Source organism: Amyelois transitella, chromosome 28 (genome assembly GCF_032362555.1).
Source record: "Amyelois transitella isolate CPQ chromosome 28, ilAmyTran1.1, whole genome shotgun sequence".
Taxonomy (NCBI): Eukaryota; Metazoa; Arthropoda; class Insecta; order Lepidoptera; family Pyralidae; genus Amyelois; species Amyelois transitella.
The window spans coordinates 5,380,646-5,402,254 of NC_083531.1; the positions used below are offsets into that span (position 1 = coordinate 5,380,646).

The following is a 21,609-nucleotide window of genomic DNA, read 5'->3' on the forward strand; positions in this document are numbered from 1 at the left end:
TAAAATAATATGAATGAATGTTAAACTTATGATTTCAATACGAATATAAGGCTTCGATCAACTATAAACTATTTATAGTACGTCAATGATATTAGGGTATGATTACATACATACATACATAACATATAAACATATGCATTTCACGCTATATTGCAATAGTGAGGAATCCTACTAATAAATAAATGCGAAAGTTTGTATGTCAGGATGTAAGTATGTATGTTTGTTACTCTATCACGCAAAAACTACAGAACCGATTACGATGAAATTTGGTATGTAGACGTAGCTGAAGACCCAGAATAACATATAGGCTACTTTTTATCCCGGAGTTCGCGCGGGATTGATAGGGTTTCCATGCGGACGAAGTCGCGGGCGGCCTCTAGTATATTATACATACATAAAATCACGCCTCTTTCCCGGAGGGGTAGGCAGAGACTACCTCTTTCCACTTGCCACGATCTCTGCACACTTCCTTCGCTTCATCCACATTCATAACTCTCTTCATGCAAGCTATCTACACTAATATTATAAAGAGGAAAACTTTGTTTGTTTGTTTGTAATGAAAAGGCTCAAAAACTACTGGACCGATTTTAAAAATTCTTTCGCCATTCGAAAGCTACATTATCCACGAGTAACATAGACTATATTTTATTTTGGAAAAAAATATGGTTCCGTAATCCTACTAATATTATAAACGCGAAAGTTTGTATGGATGTTTGTTACTCTTTCACGCAAAAACTACTGAACCGATTACGATGAAATTTGGTATGTAGGTAGCTGAAGACCCAGAATAACATATAGACTACTTATCCCGGAGTTCCAGCGGGATTTATAGGGTTTCCATGTGGACGAAGTCGCGGGCGGTCTCTAGTAATATATAAAAATAATTGGCAAAACAGCGTTTGCCGGGTCAGTTAGTAATATATAAGTTTGTTACCTACCAGGCGAGGTCGTGTACGCCCCGTCAGCCGATCCGTGTTCCCTTTCACAGCTACCGTCCAGTTCGCAGCATCTGGCAAAAAAATATATATCGTAAAAGACGATTAAAGGTTAATTAACTTTGGGATTCTTCTTTCAGGCGATGCGCTAGCAACCTCTGTCTACACCGCAATGGATAGGGACGTGATTGATTATAGATTCCCGTTCACCAATAGAAAAAAAGAATAGGACCACTCCATCTCTTTACCATTGATGTCGTAAAAGGCTACTAAGGGATAGGCTTACAAACTTTGGATTCTTTTTCAGGCGATGCGCTAGCAACCTGTCACTATTTGAATCTCAATTCCATCATTAAGCATCTTACGGCCTCTGTGGCGCAGCGGTAGTACGCTTGTCTGTGACACCGGAGGTCCCGGGTTCGAATCCCGGTCAGGGCGTGATGAGAAACGAACTTTTTCTTTTTGGCCTGGGTCTTGGATGTTTATCTACATAAGTATTTATTATATTAAATGTTTTAACTTAGATAATGCCTTCTTGGAACCAACCCGCTTCACTGCCACATCTGCTAAATGTATTGATAATGTTTTTAGTGAACAAAAACCAAATAATAAAAATGTATTTAGTAAATTACCCTCTGATCACTGCGGTCAATTAGTTACCTTTTCCACTAAACGTAGTACACGTGATGGATTAATTATGTGCAGACCTATCACAGCCCATAAAATCAATAAATTTACAAGTTCTTTAGAAAATAAAATTTGCGCAGTAACTTACACGGGCAGCGATCCTAATGGTCATTATAATAAGTTATTTACTACCATTTCAGACGCGTACTCTAAAACATTTATACAAAAGAAACGGAAATGCAATAATAACTTTAAATTCAATGAATGGGCTACTGTTGGCATCTACAAAAGTAGAAAGACTTTGTACGATTTATATGCCCAAAAACAGTATCGATTTGAAAGCGGCTTCGTAGACCATGTTAGGAATTATTCAAAAATTTTCAAAAAAGTATGTCTACATGCAAAATCTTTGTTCATTAAAAACAAAATAAGTAATGCTCCTAACAAAACAAAGGAAACCTGGAGTGTTATAAACAAGGAAACTGGTAGAAGTAATTTTAAAGAAAATATTAATGAAATTATATTTAATGATAGGAAAATTACCTCTACAACAGAAATAGTAAATTTATTTGAACATTTTTTTACAAATATACCGTTGGAATTAACTTCTAATATTGACTCATGCCCTAATGAAGATGAAATACTACTTAAAAATAATGTCAGCATTTGCAGTTCCAAATTTAAATTCTTAAATATTGACCCTACTGACATTATTAATACCTTTAAAGAACTTAATCTGAAAAAGTCTGAGGATTATTGGGGTATGTCGGCTGTTGTGATACGTCATATTATAAATATTATAGCTGGGGACTTAGCTTATATATTCAATAATTGTGTTGACCAAGGGATATTTCCAAATTTAATGAAGTATAGTAAACTAATTCCATTATTCAAGAAAGGTGAAAAATCAGATCCTGGTAATTATAGACCAATCTCAATTTTACCAATTTTGAGCAAGGTGTTCGAGAGAATCATGCTTAATCAAATGCAGCGTTACTTTAAGTCTAATAAATTATTTCATAGTCAGCAATACGGCTTTACTGAGGGGAAATGTACAACAGATGCAGGTGTGGCTCTTGTCACTCATATTCTCAATGCATGGGAAGACTCACAGGATGCCATCGGAGTGTTTTGCGATCTGACCAAAGCATTTGATTGCGTAGATCATAGAACTCTTCTGCTCAAGCTCGCTCATTACGGGTTCGATACTGCTGCCGTTGAACTAATTAAATCATATCTTAGTGATAGATTACAGACGGTAGATTTAAATAACACAAAATCGAAAGGAGCGACGGTAAAAATTGGGGTACCGCAAGGTTCCATTTTGGGACCTTTTCTCTTTCTGATATATATCAACGACCTGCCTTGCATGATTGAGAAACAGACTGGCATCGTGTTGTTTGCAGATGATACGTCACTAATTTTTAAAATGAACCGCCGTAGCGAAATCTGTGATGATGTGAATAGCACTTTAGCCGCCATCTCTAACTGGTTTACAATCAACAACTTACTGTTAAATGCAAATAAGACCCAATGCATTAAGTTTACACTTCCCAGTGTGCGGCAGGCAAATGTGGATATTAGTATAAGTAGTAAAAGATTAGATTTTGTTGATAGTACTACTTTCTTAGGAATAACATTAGATTCAAATTTGAAATGGCATGCTCACATTTTAAAACTTTCTAAAAGGCTTAGTTCTGCAGCATACGCTATTCGTCGTATTAGGCATTTGACGGATGTGGCAACTGCTAAGCTAGTATAAATAAATAATAAATAAATAAATTCTTTATTTAGCCATTATGACATAGAACACATTACATAGTACACAAAGGGAGTAAGTACATGTTTATATAATTGTATTATAAAGTCCCCTGCCCCAACCAGACACAATCAATCTCTGAACTAGACGTTAGTCTGTATCTCAGAGACCGTTGCCCCGGGGTGGCAGGGAAATTTATAGAGTTTAGTGCTTATGGCAATAAGAACAGAGTAATGATCTAGGTTTCCCAAACTAGACTAGTCTGTTATTTTTGGGAAACCTTATTTAAAAGTTACTAAAGAAATGAAGCCTTAGCTAGAAACTTAACTAAATTGATTTGCTGGGTACAAAAGGTGGCATGTGTGAAGTGTGTATGTGTTTGTGTGTGTGTGTGGGTTGTGTGAAAATAAATGTGTGTTTGTTAGGAAATTGAAAGCAGGATTTGGATACAGAATGGAAGACAGTTAGAGTAACAGGTTTTCGGTTTCGTCGTAATTTAATGAATGTAGAAATTTTTGCACACGTTTTTTGCAAACAAATTTTGAGCATGAGTAAATATTGCTTTCTTTATTTAATTTATTATAAAGTTTTGCGCCTAATACACTGAAGTTTCTGGCTGCTGTTGATGTTCTGTGTTGTGGTATTATGCAAACCTTATACTGAAGATGTCGTCGTCGGTTAGCGTTGAGGTTTGGGTCAAACTTTAGCAGAGAGTGTTTTTTAAGTACCGTCTGTAACACAAAGAGCTGCCTCACTGCCAACACTTTTACGTCGGTGTAAAGCTGAGAGGTTGGGTAACGGTATGGTTTACGTGTCATCACTTTAAGGACAGCCCTCTGTGCCCTTTCCAATGGCAGTAAGTTTGTTTTTGCTGCTGACCCCCAGACCCGAACACCATACATTAGAATAGACTGACATAGGGCAAAATAGGTATTTTTCAGTGTATCAGAATCCGCCACGTTTCTAAGATTTTTAAAGACAAATATTATTTTCCGCACGCGAGAAATAAGCGACTTAATTTGTAGTAGCCATTTTAATTTTTGGTCTAGAATAATACCAAGATATTTGACGTTAGTTACTTGGGGGATAACTGAACAAGTGCAATTCGGGGTCAGGTTTTGGCATATATGGGCTTTGATTACAAAATTGTGATGTGAAGGAAGTGTTGTCGAATTAAGTCCAAATGGCAAACAATTAGTTTTTGATAAATTAAGCGAGAGTAGGTTATCAGATAACCAAGACATAACAACGGCCAAGGCTGATTCTGCATGTATTTGGGCTTCTTCCCATGATCGACCGGATACTAATAAAGCTGTGTCATCAGCATAAGTATATATGTTACAAAAAGGAATTGTTAGTTTGCACAAATCATTGATATATATAATGAAAAGTGTGGGGCCAAGGACACTTCCCTGCGGGACTCCAGTTGTTATGTACTCCTCTTCACTTGTGTATTCTTCAATTTTTACTTTTTGTGTCCGATTAGACAGGTAACTTCTAAAAAGATCCAAAGCCACACCACGAATACCGACAGCCTCCAACTTTAAAAGAAGTTTGGGGATAGAGACGGTGTCGAAGGCTTTTGATAGATCTAGGAATAATCCTAGTCCTTTTCTCTGTTTTTCAAAGCAGTCAACTATGTCATCAACCAGTGCAGATACTGCATCCTCCGTCGATCTACCCGCTCTGAAACCATACTGATTATTTGAGATTATATTATTAGCATTAAGGTATCTGAGTAGCCGAGAATTAATAATTTTTTCCAATAATTTTGACATTGCAGTAAGCACAAATATCGGACGATAGTTGGTGACATCGTCTCCATCACCACCCTTATAAATTGGATGAATGATGGCTTTCTTAAATGCATCTGGGAAAACTCCACTTGTGAGTGATAGTTGAAAGATATGTCTTAGTAATGGGACAAAAATTTCACGTGATGATTGCAGAATACGGGATGAAATGTTGTCCCACCCAGTAGCGCAATCTCTTCTTAAATTCATTATGTGGTCATTAATTTCGTCATTAGTGACATTAAAAAGAGCAAAGGAGTTTCGAGGGGATGAAACTGGTGCTGTGGGAGGTACAAATGAAGTTTTATTAGTTTGCCCTATTGTATTAGCTAAGTTTCTCCCAACATTTACAAAGTAGTTATTAACCTCATTCACAGATTTGGTAGGATCATGTGTAGACTTTAGGAGGGCTTTAGAACTAACGCGTGATGGTGCAATATTTGTGATTTCTTTGATCGCCTTCCATTTTAATTTGGGATCATTTTTCGTCCTCATTAGAGCCTGCCTATTGTATTCTTTCTTCAATTTCTTCAAAAGTTTATTGATATAATTTCTGTATCTTGAGTAAGTAATCGCAAGCGTGACGTTATTGTGTTGTTTTTTTAATTGTTTATGCATTCGGTCTCGATTTCGTATGCAGCGTAGAAGGCCTGGAGTAATCCAAGGCTTCAGATTTCTCTTACTACGGGGGGGTGTGTACCTAACGGTGTTTTTGTTTATTATATCACTGACTGATGAAACCAAAAGATCTGTAGCAGAATTTACGTTTTGATGCTGTTTTATTTGCGAAAAATCAAAAGAAGCTAGGTCAATTTTTATTTGTTCATAGTTTATTTTAGTACGTGTTATGGATTTAACAGATTTTTCTCGTGTCAACTGAAGCGACAGCAATGTTGGATAGTGATCGGTGATAGAAGATTCGAGAACTATTGCAGTGGAATTTTTATCAGTTTTTAATAAAATATGATCAATACATTTTTGCAGTCGAGTGGGATAGGTATACGTCGGAAGCAAACCGTGTGCTGCCATCAGGTTGAGGTAATTGTCAGAACGGTTATCGCTGTCACAAGTGTGTATATCTATATTAAGATCTCCCATTAAACCAACTGTTTTATAGGATTTTAGGGTCAATAGAAGATCATTGATAGAATTTAAGAATATGTCTGTGTTTTTATATGATGGTGTTCTATAAACAGCTATGAAAGCGAACTCCGTTCCAAGTGTACAAACTAGACAATCAGCTTCCTTTATAATTTTAGGTTCGAAGACATTACAATCCAAGGTGTTTCTAATGTATATAACGACGCCTGCATTTTGATTGCCATCATCTATCGTTTGATATGATGTAAAGTTATTCAATTTAGGGAGATATGGCGTAACTGATAACCAACATTCTGTTAAGATAATAATATCACATTGTATGTTTAAAGTTGAAAGAAGTGTTTGGAATTGGTCAAAGTTGCAGTTTATGCTACAAATATTCAAATGAATAACAGTCAGAGATTTTTTATTACAATTTATATATTTGAAACATTGATCCGGTGCACATAAATAACTTTGTGATACATTAAGCGCCTCCAACTCATTGAAATAAGAGCTGATATCTGTCATATTATTTTTAATAATAAATTTATTGTATTATTATTTTTTAAATAGAGTTGGAATTGCGCACCGTACCACAAAAAGAAGGTCATTAAGTATAGACAATTATGCTTATCAAGATACGTATTCATATTTTGTGTTGTGTATAACGAATTAAGTGTAAGTGTTATAATATATGTATATGGTTTGTGTGATATAAGTGATGTATGTAGATTATATAATATGAAACTTTTATATTCCCAGCAAATGTTATTAAACAGATAAATTTGTAAATAAGGATAGGCTAAGTAAATGCAAAAACACATATTGTAAGAAATTTTCATAATAAAAGGCTCAAACAATACAGACAAATGGTTTGTACTGACATATAGTCATTGTTTTGTTAGGAGAGAGTTCAGCGTGATTTCAGAGTCTACGCGAATCGCTTTCGATTGCTCATCCTTCTTCATGTAAATATTTCCGTTTCCGGTCCAGCAAAACTTGTAATTGTTGGCTTTAGCGTATTCTCGGGCCTCGTAGAACAGCTTCCTGTTGCTTCCTGCAAGGTACTCGGATATGTATATGGGGGTGGGGTCCCCTGCAAGGCCAGTATTGGAAGTGTTGAGTCGTTGGTCTCCACTGTGATCTTTATTATATTTGCGTGCCGCTGCCAAAACTTTATTCTTCAGGTGAACAGATTGAAATTCGGCAACGATTATTTTATTCTTTCCTATGCGGTAAGTGTCACGTATATCCGAGGGTTGGATTTCCACATGTAGTGCTTGTCCTATATTTTGTAGGTGGGCCGTCAGGTCCGTAAACGATTCTTCCTGGACCGCTGGAACATTTCGTATTTCAACATTGGATGGACGAGAAGTCTGCTGCATGTTCTCTATTTTCTTCTCTAGGCTGACTTTATAGTTTTGTTGATCAAAGCGCTCTTTTTCAAGAAGCTGTATTCTTTTCAACATATTTTCATTACTATTTTTTAGGCTTTCCAAGGTATTTTCAATTTGCACGTTAGATTTTTGGATTTTAATATTTTGTTTTTTGATCTCAGCGACCTCTTCTATTAGTTTATTCATCATTTTTTGTTGATTAATAGATGATGTGTGGAGTGCCTCCATCATTTCCCTCAAATCACTGCTAAATTGATTCACTTGGGTAGGTGATGAGGAGCCCTGACGCGGCCTTTTATGTCGTGTGGTAATATTGTGAAGGAGGTCCTCAGAACTTATTTCGGTGCGAGGGATTGACAAATCAGTGTCTGATTTTGACATATTTGGTGTTGTTGGTGGAGTACGCTTTAATGGCATGGAAAAGCTTTATTTTCGGGAATCGTTAGTATCACCCGCTTTACGGCGCCGTAGTCAAATGAAAAAGATAGGCTGACAAATAGTAGAAAATGAAAATGCGTAGGCACACAGCTGATTCACCTTTCTGGACTGGATAGATATAAGTTGCAAGTAATCCTTTTGTTGTAATTATTATTTTGCTTCGAAACTCTGGCCAGGCTATAAATTATTAAACTTTTTGTTATTACTTAGCTATAATAGGCAACAGTATTATTATTGTGATATAATGAACAGGTTTATAATTATTTGGTATGATTTCTTCTGTGATATAATCGCAAGCGCCGGTAGCTTAATTTTAAATCATTCACTTGCACTGTTTCACTTCACTTAACTTAGAATAGCATAGGTGCGAGAAGGAGCTACAGAGTGTCCACTTCTTTGTAAATGTAGAAACCATTCGTGCGAGACACTGAGCGCCCGGGTTAAGCGCCGTAGGCCGGAGGTCTTGTGGATTGGTCTTGTTGGTACGTCTGCGTCCAGCGACCGTAGACACGGTGACACGGTGTTAAGGGTCGTAAGAGTGAGGTCTAGATCACTGGTTTTGCTCGGAATGGCTCATAGAAACGTGCGCATGCGGTGGCTGCGAGAACCGTACTCATATTTTAGTTATTTTCATAGTTTAATGTCATATGGTCTACTGCTTTGGGGATCAGCAGCAGACATACAAACTATTTTTATTTTACAAAAAAGGGCAATTCGATATATCTACGGTCTTAAACAAAGAGATTCCCTTAGAGATTTTTTCAAAAACCTAAATATTTTAACTTTGCCCTCCCAATACATATTCGATAACATCATGCATGTTAGGAAAAACTTAGACTCTTTCAAAAAAGTAGGTGAATGTACTAATAGATCACTGCGGAACAATTACAAGTTGTCGATCCCAGCACATCGGCTGGCTAAGGTAGGGAAATCTTTTCTGATTAATTGTATAAGATTTTATAATAAATTACCAAAAAGTGTTCTTGAAATGAATGATAGAAAATTCAAACAGTATATTAAAGTTGAGCTTTGTAGGAAAGCCTATTACAGCACGGATGATTATATTAATGATAAACATGTGTGGCCCGAGCTGGACATAATGGCCTCTTAAATGCTTGTGTATTTTTGACATGATCTTGACATAATTTGTACAGTATGTACATATTTTATTTTATATTTATTTTATTTGACCAAATATTCGTATTGACATAATCAGTTCTACATTCATACATGTTTTTTAATGTAGACAATGTGCATTCGTCCACGATTTAGATTTAAGAGATCTATATTTGTAAATTGACGTCCTATGAAAATGCTGCAGTGTAGTTTGTTCCGCCGCTTCTTCTACACATGCGCTTTGGAAGCGGTAGTAGTTATAATTAGATTTAAGTTATGTGACGTCAATAAGTGATACCTTGTATCCAATTTTGAAAATAAATCTATTCTATTCTATTCTATTCTATAAAATATAGTATCGTTGAGTTAGTATCACGTAACACAAGTCTCGAATTTACTTCAAGACTCACTCAATCTGTGTAATTTGTCCCGTATATATTTATTTATTAGCTATACACCTACACTCATGTTAACGTCATTAAGTATAGTAGTAATATATTTATTTATTTATTAAGCCGAACATCTGAACGTGGCCTCTACCAGTCCATTCGACACTGCTGACCCTGTCCACCCCGTAACGGACATAGACGTGACGTCATTACCTCGCAGTACTGAGGCACACTTCGGAGTCTTTCTCAGACAGATTGAGGCTCGCTTCGCAGTCTCCGGCCGCGGTGACCTCCACACAGGGCGCGGGTCTGAAACAAACATATATTCACGTCTATATCCCTTGCGGGGTAGACAGAGCCAACAGTCTTGAAAAACTGGAAGGCCACGTTGCGAGAAGACATAACCAACAGTCTTGTCAAAAATACGTAAGTACATACATACGGTCACGTCTATATCCCTTGCGGGGTAGACAGACCCAACAGTCTTGAAAAGACTGCTAGGCCACGTTCAGCTGTTTGGCTTTAAGATAGAATTAAGATTCAAATAGTGACAAGTTGCTAGCCCATCGCCTAAAAAGGAATCCCAAGTTTGTAAGCCTATCCCTTAGTCGCCTTTTACTACTTCCATGGGAACGAGATGGAGTGGTCTTATTCTTTTTTTGTATTGGTGAACGGGAACCTATAATCAATCACGTCCCTATCCATTGCGGGGTAGACAGAGCGGGTCGTTCCGCTATATACGACACAAGCTGTGCCCGCGACTTCGTCCGCGTGGAATAGTTATTTTGGACATCATTGAAGCGCTCAAGGATGAATAATTTTCCCCGTTTTTTTTTATCACATTTTCCATTATTTCTTCGCTCCTTATAGTTGCAGCATGATGTTATATAGCCTAAAGCCTTCCTCGACAAATGGTCTATTTCAACACAAAAAGAATTTTTCAAATCGAACCAGTAGTTTCTGAGATTAGCGCGTTCAAACAAACAAACAAACAAACAAACGAACAAACTCTTCAGCTGCTTTATACTTTATTTTTTTATTTTAATAACATTATTTTATTTTTTTATTTAACTTATTTTATTTTTAGTATAGATAACATTACCCGTGCTCGTCTGCCTGCCTCTGTGGCGGCTCAGGACTGAGTATTGAAGAGTTTTGCTCTGTGCGCGAGCGGTCCGCATCGAGATCCAATTCCCCAGCCGGCTGCGTCGTAGACTCGCATTCGTCTGAAATTCAAAAATTCAAAAAAAATAATTCAAATATTTTTATTCATTATTATAGGATACTATATATCGCTTAATAATTGTCGTATGGTTTAACAACATTGGTTGACGTCAAACAAATTACTTAAAAACTAAGTTTACTGCCGCTTCCAAGGCGTCAGTGCAGAAGAAGCGGTAACAAACTGCACTGCAGCATTTTCTTCAACAACGTCAACTTCACAATATTAAATTATACTTAGAATAGAATGTGGACGAGAGAATACATTGTTTAATTTTATATATTTATGAGATTTAATATTTAAAAAAATAAAATATATATATATATATTTTATGGATTGCCAATTTTAAAAAGATTTATGTACAGAGTGTACTGAAATAGAATAGAATTTATCGACATACATACTATCTCTTCTTCTCCTTCAGCCCATATTCATCCACTGCTGGATGTATGTTGGCAATATTGCAATGTTATTATTATCTGTATTAAGTTGGTAACATTTAAGTTCAGATATAAGTTTTTACTTCTTCAAAATGGTTGCTTCTTGTCTATGTCAGTAAAATATGTTGTGCGAATAAATAAAACTGCAAGTTGAAATTAACATCATACATACATACATATGATCACGTCTATATCCCTAGCGGGGTAGACAGAGCCACCAGTCTTAAAAAGACTGATTGGCCACGCTCAGCTGTTTGGCTTAGTGATAGAATTGAAATTCAAATAGTGACAGGTTGCTAGCCCATCGCCTAAAAGAGGAATCTCAAGTTTATAAGCCTATCCCTTAGTCGCCTTTTACGACATCCATGGGAAAGAGATGGAGTGGTCCTATTCTTTTTAGTAATGGTGCCGGGAACCACACGGCACAAAAAAATTAACATCACTTTTTATTAATATCAAGAATGTAGGCCTCTAGTAATGCGCGCCATTCTCCACGGTTTTGTGCTTTTCTCGTCCACCTCCTTCCAGCAATCTTGACCAGATCGTCCGTCCATCTGATAGGTGGTTTACCCACATTCCGGCGACCATTTCTGGGTCTCCATTCTAGTACCACTTTGCCATAGCGTTCGTCTGTGGTACGGCATATATGGCCCGCCCATCGCTACTTCATACATACACATACATACATACATACATACAGACATACATACATACATACTATACATACAATGTATTCTCTCGTCCACATTCTATTCTAAGTTTAATCGATATTGTAAAGTTGACGTTGTTGAAGAAAATGCTGTAGTGGAGTTTGTTACCGCGTCTTCTGCACTGACGCCTTGGAAGCGGCAGTAAACTTACGTTTTAAGTAATTTATTTGACGTCAACCAATGTTGTTAAACTAAAAGTTTTGACAATTATTAAGCGATGTGAAGTATCCTATAATAATGAATAAAAAATTTGAATTTGATTATAATCACGTCTATATCCGTTGCGGGGTAGACAGAGCCAACAGTCTGATAGGCCACGTTCAGCTGTATGGTTTAATGGTAGAATTGAGATACAAAAAAAGACAGGTTGCTAGCACATCGCCAAAAAGAAGAATCTCAAGTTTATAAGGGATAGGTCCCTTAGTCGCCTTCTTTAACGACATCCATAAGAATGAGACGGAGTGGTCCTAAGTCAAGTTAGTGTCGATTTTGATTTTTTGTGCCCGGGGTGCGCTGTGTCTTGAAGCCCAGGGTGCGATATCAGCTGTATATTAGAGCCCAGGGTGCGATATCAGCTGTATATTAGAGCCCAGGGTGCGATATCAGCTGTATATTAGAGCCCAGGGTGCGATATCAGCTGTATATTAGAGCCCAGGGTGCGATATTGGCTGTTTAAGAGCCCAGGGTGCGATATTGGCTGTTTTAGAGCCCAGGGTGCGATATTGGCTGTTTAAGAGCCCAGGGTGCGATATTGGCTGTTTTAGAGCCCAGGGTGCGATATTGGCTGTTTAAGAGCCCAGGGTGCGATATTGGCTGTTTTAGAGCCCAGGGTGCGATATTGGCTGTTTAAGAGCCCAGGGTGCGATATTGGCTGTTTTAGAGCCCAGGGTGCGATATTGGCTGTTTAAGAGCCCAGGGTGCGATATTGGCTGTTTTAGAGCCCAGGGTGCGATATTGGCTGTTTTAGAGCCCAGGGTGCGATATTGGCTGTTTTAGAGCCCAGGGTGCGATATTGGCTGTTTAAGAGCCCAGGGTGCGATATTGGCTGTTTTAGAGCCCAGGGTGCGATATTGGCTGTTTTAGAGCCCAGGGTGCGATATTGGCTGTTTAAGAGCCCAGGGTGCGATATTGGCTGTTTTAGAGCCCAGGGTGCGATATTGGCTGTTTAAGAGCCCAGGGTGCGATATTGGCTGTTTTAGAGCCCAGGGTGCGATATTGGCTGTTTAAGAGCCCATGGTGCGATATTGGCTGTTTTAGAGCCCAGGGTGCGATATTGGCTGTTTAAGAGCCCAGGGTGCGATATTGGCTGTTTTAGAGCCCAGGGTGCGATATTGGCTGTTTAAGAGCCCAGGGTGCGATATCAGCTGTATATTAGAGCCCAGGGTGCCTTATTGGCTGTTTCTTTAGAGCCCGGGGTACGCCGTGTCTTGAAGCCCAGGGTGCGATATCAGCTGTATATTAGAGCCCAGGGTGCGATATCAGTGCCGTGTGGTTCCCGGCACTATTACAAAAAAGAATAGGACCACTCCATCTCTTTCCCATGGATGTCGTAAAAGGCGACTAAGGGATAGGCTTATAAACTTAGGATTCCTCTTTTAGGCGATGGGCTAGCAACCTGTCACTATTTGAATCTCGGTTCTATCATTAAGCCAAATAGCTGAACGTGGCCATTCAGTCTTTTCAAGACTGTTGGCTCTGTCTACCCCGCAAGGGATATAGACGTGATCATATGTATGTATGTATGTATGCGATATCAGCTGTATATTAGAGCCCAGGGTGCGATATTGGCTGTTTCTTTAGAGACCGGGGTCCGCTACTATCTGTGTGATTTAGAGCCCGGGGTGCGCCATAAGTTATATTTTAGAGCCCGGGGTGCGCCATAAGTTATATTTTAGAGCCCGGGGTGCGCCATAAGTTATATTTTAGAGCCCGGGGTGCGCCATAAGTAAGGTGACCATACGTCCCGCTTTCGGCGGGATTGTCCCGCTTTCAGGCTGTCTGTCCCGCTGTCACCAGCGAGAGCAAAAATGTCCCGCTTTTGAATGCAAACCAAATTTTTATTCTTATTCTATATCAACATTGCACTCAAATCTCACTGACGAGAACCAGAAATACTAAATGTACGGACAAAATATTTTTACTGTTTTATAATATGTATAGATAATTATTTATAATTAACTTATATATTAAGTATATAGTACTTATATTTTTTTATTTACTTATATACAAAATTCCGTAAGCGTCCCGCTCTGACGCAAAAAAAAATGGTCACGTTAGCCATAAGTCATATTTTAGAGCCCGGGGTGCGGTATCAAGTGTGTCCAATTACTAGTCGTTCTATCATGCTCTGCTTACTATATCGGCTTTTTAGAGCCCGGGGTGCGCTATCAGGTGTGTATCTTCAGGGCCCGGGGATCGCTTTCTAATTCTGAGCTTTTTTTTTACGGGACAAATTATACTGATTGAGTTAGCCTCGCAGTAAGTTCGAAACTTGTGTTACGAGATACTAACTCAACGATACTATATTTTACAATAAATACTTATATAGATAAACATCCAAGACCCAGGACAATCAGAAAAAGTTCTTTTCTCATCACGCCCTGGCCGGGATTCGAACCCGGGACCTCCGGTGTCACAGACAAGCGTACTACCGCTGAGCCACAGAGGCCGTCAGTCCGTCGAGTTGCGCTATCAGGGCTCTTTAGAGTCTGGATTGCGCTATCAGATGTCTTTAGTCTGCGGTGCGCTATCTTATTTAGAGGTACATTACCCCTCTCACCTGACACCTCCTCCTCAGGTATAGCCGTGGACTGCTTATCCTGGGCCCGCCTGCGCACCAGCTCCGCTATGACGCCGTGCAGCTCCGCCAGCCGAGCGTCATGCGCGCGCGCAGCCGCGGCGGACCGCTGTCTCTCAGCTGTCAAAGCTCTCGCGAGCGCGTCCCTTTCAGCTCGGAGACTGGCGAAGTCCTCACGACTGGTCTGGGAGGCGACCTGGAATGAGGGTGGAGTTTTGAGAGAAGAAGAAGAAGAAGAAGTTTTAAGAGGAGATATGGATTTGGGATGGGTTGGGAAGGACTGACAGCGGATGAGAAAGCATTAGCAGATAAATCACGCCTCTTTTCTGGGGGAGTAGGCAGCGACTACATCTTTCCACTTGCCACAATCCCTACATACTTCCATCACTGCCGTGTGGTTCCCGGCACCAATACAAAAAAGAATAGGACGTTGCATTCTGCTAAGTATTTATAAATAATAAATGTATTAAACGAGCGCGTAACGTAATGCCGTGTGGTTCCCGGCAACAAAACAAAAAAAGAATGGGACCACTTCATCTCTTTCCCATGGATGTCGTAAAAGGCGACTAAGGGATAAGCTTACAAACTTGGGATTCTTTTTTAGGCGATGGGCTAGCAACCTGTCGCTAGTTGAATCTCAAATCTATCGTTAAGCCAAATAGCTGAACGTGGCCTATCAGTCTTTACAAGACTGTTGCCTCTTTCTACCCCGCAAGGGATATAGACGTGACCTTATGTATGTAGTATGTATTCCATCACTACATCCACATTTACAAGTCTCCCCTTACAAGCACGGCGGTTCAGAATACCTACTTGACATGATGTGTCAAGTTAAACCCCTCCTCAAATCTTCAAACCTACCATAGTGACGAATCCGTTTTGCCCAGGCGCCGGGGGCGCCGTCACAGGCCTCAAACTGGAATACCTCCACGACGATTCCCTGGACATCTCCTCATCCCCCACGTTTGGACAGCAAAGGTACCAGCTCCTGCTTCTCCTCACCCCGATGTTAGACTCCAGCTGAGTCAGGGGCAGTCTCCCGACCACCTCCAGCTCAGCCAACAAGGGTTCCTTCTCCTTCTGCTCGGGCATTGGAAAAGTACCAGCTGTGGAGTAAGTCTCCTCGGGATTCCTCGAGTTCTCCGGCGTAGAATACTCCGGCAGACTGAACTTCCTGTCCCTAAACGGCGGTACCTCTGTAACAGGACCATCGTCGACGATATTGGACTCTGTGTATTCTTCTGGATTCTTCAACGGGTTTGGTAAGTCCTGGTCTTTCCGTTTCAGGCGTTCAAGGTCAGCGTAGTAATACGCCGTCGAGCGAGGAGGCTCGGTGGTCGCTGCCCTGGTCCCAGCAAGGGTGGTTATTTTCATTGTGGGCACTCCTTTTTTTTCTTATTTTTTTAATTTGTACACTAATTTACGGCTGTGGCTAGATTGTATGGCAAGTGGATTTTTAAACAAACAGCTGAACGTGGTCAATCAGTCTTTTCAAGACTGTCGGCTCTGTCTACCCCGTAGCAGATATAGACGTGATTATATGTAGGTATGTATAAGCTCGCGTTCAGAAGTTTGGGATCTCAGAACAATTTATTAAACATGTTCAAAATTTGGGATGTATGTAGTATGTATGTATGGATTTTTAAATACTTCGACAGAGATTATGTGGTACTAGAGGCCGCCCGCGACTTCGTCCGCGTGGAAACCCTATCATAACAATAAATCCTGCTGCCAAACCATTAACGATTAATGTTTGATCAGTTATATCGAGTACTCGTGAACCTATTTGACTGACAATTAGGTCACATTGCGTCATTTTATGACTTCAATGATGTCACTTGTCTAAATTAAATCCAAGTCTGTTAAGTCATCTTAGAGTACATATACCAATTACTCATATGTTTGGAAGACTAGCATTTTTTTAAGCTAATGCCTATCAAGGACACCTGCACTTAACCTTTCTGCATTTATACAAATTGTACGTACAGTAGAGTCACAAAGGATGCCGTGAAAGGCGACTAAGGTGAAGGCTAATAAACGTGTAGTTCTCACCATAAATATAAAAAAAATATGAGGGCCACTCCATCTCTTTCCTATGGATATCGTAAAAGGCGACTAAGGGATAGGCATATAAATTTGGGATTCTTCTTGTAGGCGATAGGCAAGCAACATGTCACTATTTTAATCTCAATGCCATCATTAAGCCATACAGCTGAACGTGGTTTTTCAGCCTTTTCAAAACTTTTGGCTTTGTCTACCCCTCAAGGGATACAGACGTGACTTTATATACATATGTATCAGCTCACGTTCAGAAGAACTTATTTGGGATCTCAGAACAATGAATAGTCAGTAATAAGTCGGCCTCTGTGGTGCAGCGGTTGTACGCTTGTCTGTGACACCGGAGGTCCCGGGTTCGAATCCCGGCCAGGGCATGATGAGGAACGAACGTTCTCTGATCGGCCTGGGTGTTGGATGTTTATCTATAAAAGTAAGTATTTATTATAAAATATTGTATCGTTAGTATCTCGTAACACAAGTCACGAACTCACTTCGAGGCTAACTCGATCTGGGTAATATGTAAAAAAAAAACCATGCTCAGAGTTTGGATTGCAAGAGTTCATACATCAAGCAAAACTAAACCACATGGTGCAACCGTCCAGTTGCCACAATGTGTTGGTTTCTGTTAGAATTAATATCAAAATAATGTATTTAATGTACTACTAGCGCCCTCTATGTTGTATCGTTGTAACTGCCTACCTAATGTCATTGTCAAGAAATAAATTTAGTCTTTCATCAACCACAGTACACGTTTTATTAGTTTCCTCGCGACATTTCATCCTCGCCGTAACAAAATCACGTGTAGTCATAGAATTGGAAAGAGAGAAATAAATACATCGTTGTTTCAAATACGCAGTTAGCCATCCAGCCGAACGTGGCCTTTCAGCTTTTTCGAGACTGTTCGACTCTGTGAGCCTTTCCCTTAGAATAGAATAGAATAGAATAGATTTATTTTCAAAATTGGATACAAGGTATCACTTATTGACGTCACATAACTTAAATCTAATTATAACTACTACCGCTTCCAAAGCGCATGTGTAGAAGAAGCGGCGGAACAAACTACACTGCAGCATTTTCATAGGACGTCAATTTACAAATATAGATCTCTTAAATCTAAATCGTGGACGAATGCACATTGTCTACATTAAAAAACATGTATGAATGTAGAACTGATTATGTCAATATGAGTCGCATTTATCGACTTCCATGGAAAAGAGTATGGAGTGGTCCTATTCTTTGTTTTGTATTGGTGCCGGGAACCACACGGCAAATATTTGCACCAGCATCTAAAAACATTTGGCCTTGAATATGTATGAATAAAAATGGACTTTAATCACAAGCTTTAAGGTCTAAGCTAGTCCTTTAGTTGTCAAGGTACAGTTACACAAATATAAACTCTAATTACCAGTTTTAAGGTCTAAAATTATTGGTTAGAGTTCTAGGTACTTAGGGTGGAGGGTGTGGGGGTAATGAAGCGGTGGGGTTTTGCCAAAAATGGCGCAGATTTTTGTTGTAATTGCACGTAGATTTTCGTATCATCATCTATCCTTAATGTAATGCCGTGTGGTTCAGGGCACTTCAGAATAGGACCACTCCACATCTTCTCCACGGACATCATTCACTGCACCTATTTAATTATTTACCTACCTACATTGTTTATTTATTGTAGTTTTTATGTATATGTTTTTAATTAAGTATAATTATTTTATTTTACATTTTGTGTAGGTCTTTGTGCATCCTTATCCAAATAAATATGTTTATTACTTTCGGCTTTTCATGTTGACTAAAATTGCCATTTACAGTATATAAATCAGACGAATAGGTTTTGTGATATAGTCGTTATAAGCAATTTGCAGCGAAACATTTAATACGGCGAACCAGCGTTCTTTCTAATACGCGTGACCACCTGACCGTCCCCCCGACTTCCACGCGGACGAAGTCGCGGGCACAGCTAGTCTATACTAATATTATAAAGCTGAAGTTTGTTCGTTTGTTTGAACGCGCTAATCTCAGGAACTACTGGTTCGAATTGAAAAATTATTTTTGCGTTGAATAAACCATTTATCGAGGAAGGCTTTAGGCTGTATAACATCACGCGGCCTCTAGTCATAAATAAATAATGGCAATAATTTTGTAGGCAACCTTTTTTCTAGACGCCATAGCAACGGTTGCCATGATTTTGTTTGTTAGAGATATGTCAAAAAATTATATTTTATTGTCAAAGGTTCTTAATTTTTACGGTGAATAATATAGACATTTTTAACTGATCATTTCTCTCCTCTTTTCTCCTTCTATCTTCTGTAGCGGATAAATAACTTTATAACTATACTTCTGTTAGAAAAGACCAAATTATACAAGAACAATTTGGAAATTTGACATGTCTGTCATAACATGTCAAATACATTATCCTAAAATTATTTTCCTTTATTGTTCTGAATTTACAGCTAGAAGATAAAATTATAGTGAATTGAGCACAGCCAAGAATATATTATAAAATTTTCAATTAATTTTCACCCAGGAAGCCCAGTAAAAGAAATTTCCGAAGTCCGTACCGACATATTGATTATAACTATTGTCAGCTGCTATTTACCTGGATTTTGATTTGGATTGGATTTACCTTTGGAAATACAAAGTTTTATTAATAACTTACATATTATAGTGCGTGAGCACGTGCTGTGTTGCTCAGCATTTATGTGAATAAATGTTGTTTCAAGGAAAAATACCTAGATCATGTATGCACGCCAGCAAGTTCAATGTCATCCAAGGATTATTCGATTTTCTATTTTTTCTGATGTACTCACAAACTTTCGCATTTACACCTAATATTAGTAGGATTTAGTTTTCTTTTTTATTGAGTCTTTTTATACTTTGTAATTTTATTACCTCTTTCCTGAACTGCGCCTGCTGTCCCCTCATGCAGTGTTGTGTCTGTGCTAGAACTTTCACAACACTAAGAGGTTTACATATTCATCAGTCCCGCATCCATCAAGTACGTATTATCCAATCCACTCCATTACCTTATTCTGCCAATTGTAGCAACACACCCTCAGATAATACAGTTCCCCTACAGACCCTTCTATGCCAACTCAAACATAACACACCAATCATCAAACGAGTGCCCCGGGGTGCGAGAGCCCCCGTAGCCGACGCTCTATCGGAAATCATAAACACCTGCGTTAATTCAAATAATCTAGAGTCGTGGCAGAAACTTCTTACATTTTCATTTAAAATTTTACACGTTTCTGAAAACAATGACAATCTCACTCTTACGAGAAAAATAAAAAATAATATTGCCTCACAAAATCTTCCGTCAAATCAAAAGTTCAAGATCACCACAACATATAGTAATGATATCTCGAAAAAAGTTGAACAAAAAATACACGACGGGGATCTTAGAGGTGCTACCCGTCTGTTGTTTTCTAACGACAAAATTGCACCAGATACACCAGAGACCTCAGCTGCGCTTCTATCCAAACACCCCCCAGGTCCTTCCACTCCTCTGTTTGTAGACCCTCCAACAGATTCTTCCGCTTGTCTTCATGCTTCTGAGAAAGACGTAAAAGAAGCCCTTGCCTCATTTCCCAAAGGATCGGCGTCTGGCCTTGACGGTATCTCCCCGCAGCATTTGATAGATTTGACCAGTTACGGCACTGGAGTAGCGGGTAATAATGTCCTAACAAGCATTACCAAACTAATTAATCTTATGCTGCTGGGAGATGTCTGTCAGGACGTGTCAGCGGTGATCTATGGGGCGAATCTTATTGCCCTGACCAAAAAGGACGGTGGTATACGCCCCATTGCTGTAGGGTCTACGTTCAGACGGTTAGCTGCTAAAGTGTGCGTTCGGCTCACTCGCCATAAATTACAAAATCTTTTTGAGCCCGTACAGGTTGGTTTCGGCACACGTGGAGGGTGTGAAGCTGCAGTGCATGCCGTGCGCACCTTTACTCATTCCAATATGTGCGAAGTTCTTTTAAAACTAGATGTCAAAAACGCCTTTAATTCGGTCAACAGGGATACCTTGCTGAATGAAATTAAATTGCATGTTCCGGAATTGTACAACTTTTTATTACAATGCTACCATACTCCTTCAAAATTAGTACACAAATATAATGAGATTGATTCGGCCACGGGTTGTCAGCAGGGTGATCCCCTCGGTCCAGCTATTTTCAGTTTGGCAATTAACTCAATAATTCACGGTTTAAATTCAAAATTAAACATATGGTACCTTGATGACGGAACCCTAGGTGGAGACTTTAAAACAGTTTTGAAAGATTTAATTGATATAAAAAACAAGTTCTCTAATATTGGTCTGGAATTAAATTTTGATAAATGTGAATTATATATTTCTGAAACTTTAAATACATCTTTGGCATCTCAAATTATTCAAAATTTTAATAACATAGCCCCTAATATAAAAATTTTGACAAAAGATAGTCTCTACCTACTTGGTTCACCGATATTTGATGAGGCCATACCTTCCCTTCTTAGTAAATCAATTTCAAAATTCACTGATTATTCGGACCGCCTCACCAAAATTAGCAGTCACTCTGCGTTATTCGTTCTAAAATTCTGTTTATTCATACCAAAATTAACTTACCTGCTCCGTTGTTGCCCTATTTGGAAATACCCCACTTTGGTCCAACCTATTGATCAACTTTTAAAAAATAAAATTGAATTAATACTCAACATAAGTTTTGGCGAAGAGGCATGGACCCAAGCCTCCCTTCCAATTAGGAATGGAGGCTTAGGAATCCGAAAAATTTCTTGTGTAGCCCTGCCGGCCTTCTTGTCCTCTATCCACAGCACATCTAATCTCGTAGGTAATATTCTTAAGGTCCCTGC

General features: G+C 39.0%; 2 protein-coding genes across 8 annotated transcripts in view; one reads left to right on the top strand and one right to left on the bottom strand.

Annotated features, from left to right (window-relative positions):
• The window catches only part of LOC106142729 (zinc finger protein ZPR1), a 247,391-nt gene that overhangs the window by 186,292 nt on the left and 39,490 nt on the right, over window positions 1–21,609 (top strand). The window lies entirely within an intron of this gene.
• Window positions 1–21,609, bottom strand: part of LOC106138563 (colorectal mutant cancer protein) — a 51,529-nt gene that overhangs the window by 14,700 nt on the left and 15,220 nt on the right. For 5 of the 7 annotated variants that reach the window (XM_060952198.1, XM_060952196.1, XM_060952194.1 and 2 more), the window contains exons 2-6: window positions 15,568–16,138; window positions 14,689–14,902; window positions 10,640–10,763; window positions 9,751–9,846; window positions 939–1,009 (exon numbers count right to left, since the gene is read on the bottom strand). In XM_060952198.1, coding sequence (XP_060808181.1) covers window positions 939–1,009; window positions 9,751–9,846; window positions 10,640–10,763; window positions 14,689–14,902; window positions 15,568–16,080 — 1,018 coding nt within the window. In that variant the 5' untranslated portion in view covers window positions 16,081–16,138. Of the gene's footprint in view, window positions 1–938; window positions 1,010–9,750; window positions 9,847–10,639; window positions 10,764–14,688; window positions 14,903–15,567; window positions 16,571–21,609 lie in introns of those variants that run through there. The other 2 variants (XM_060952197.1, XM_060952200.1) reach the window with 2 other exon arrangements.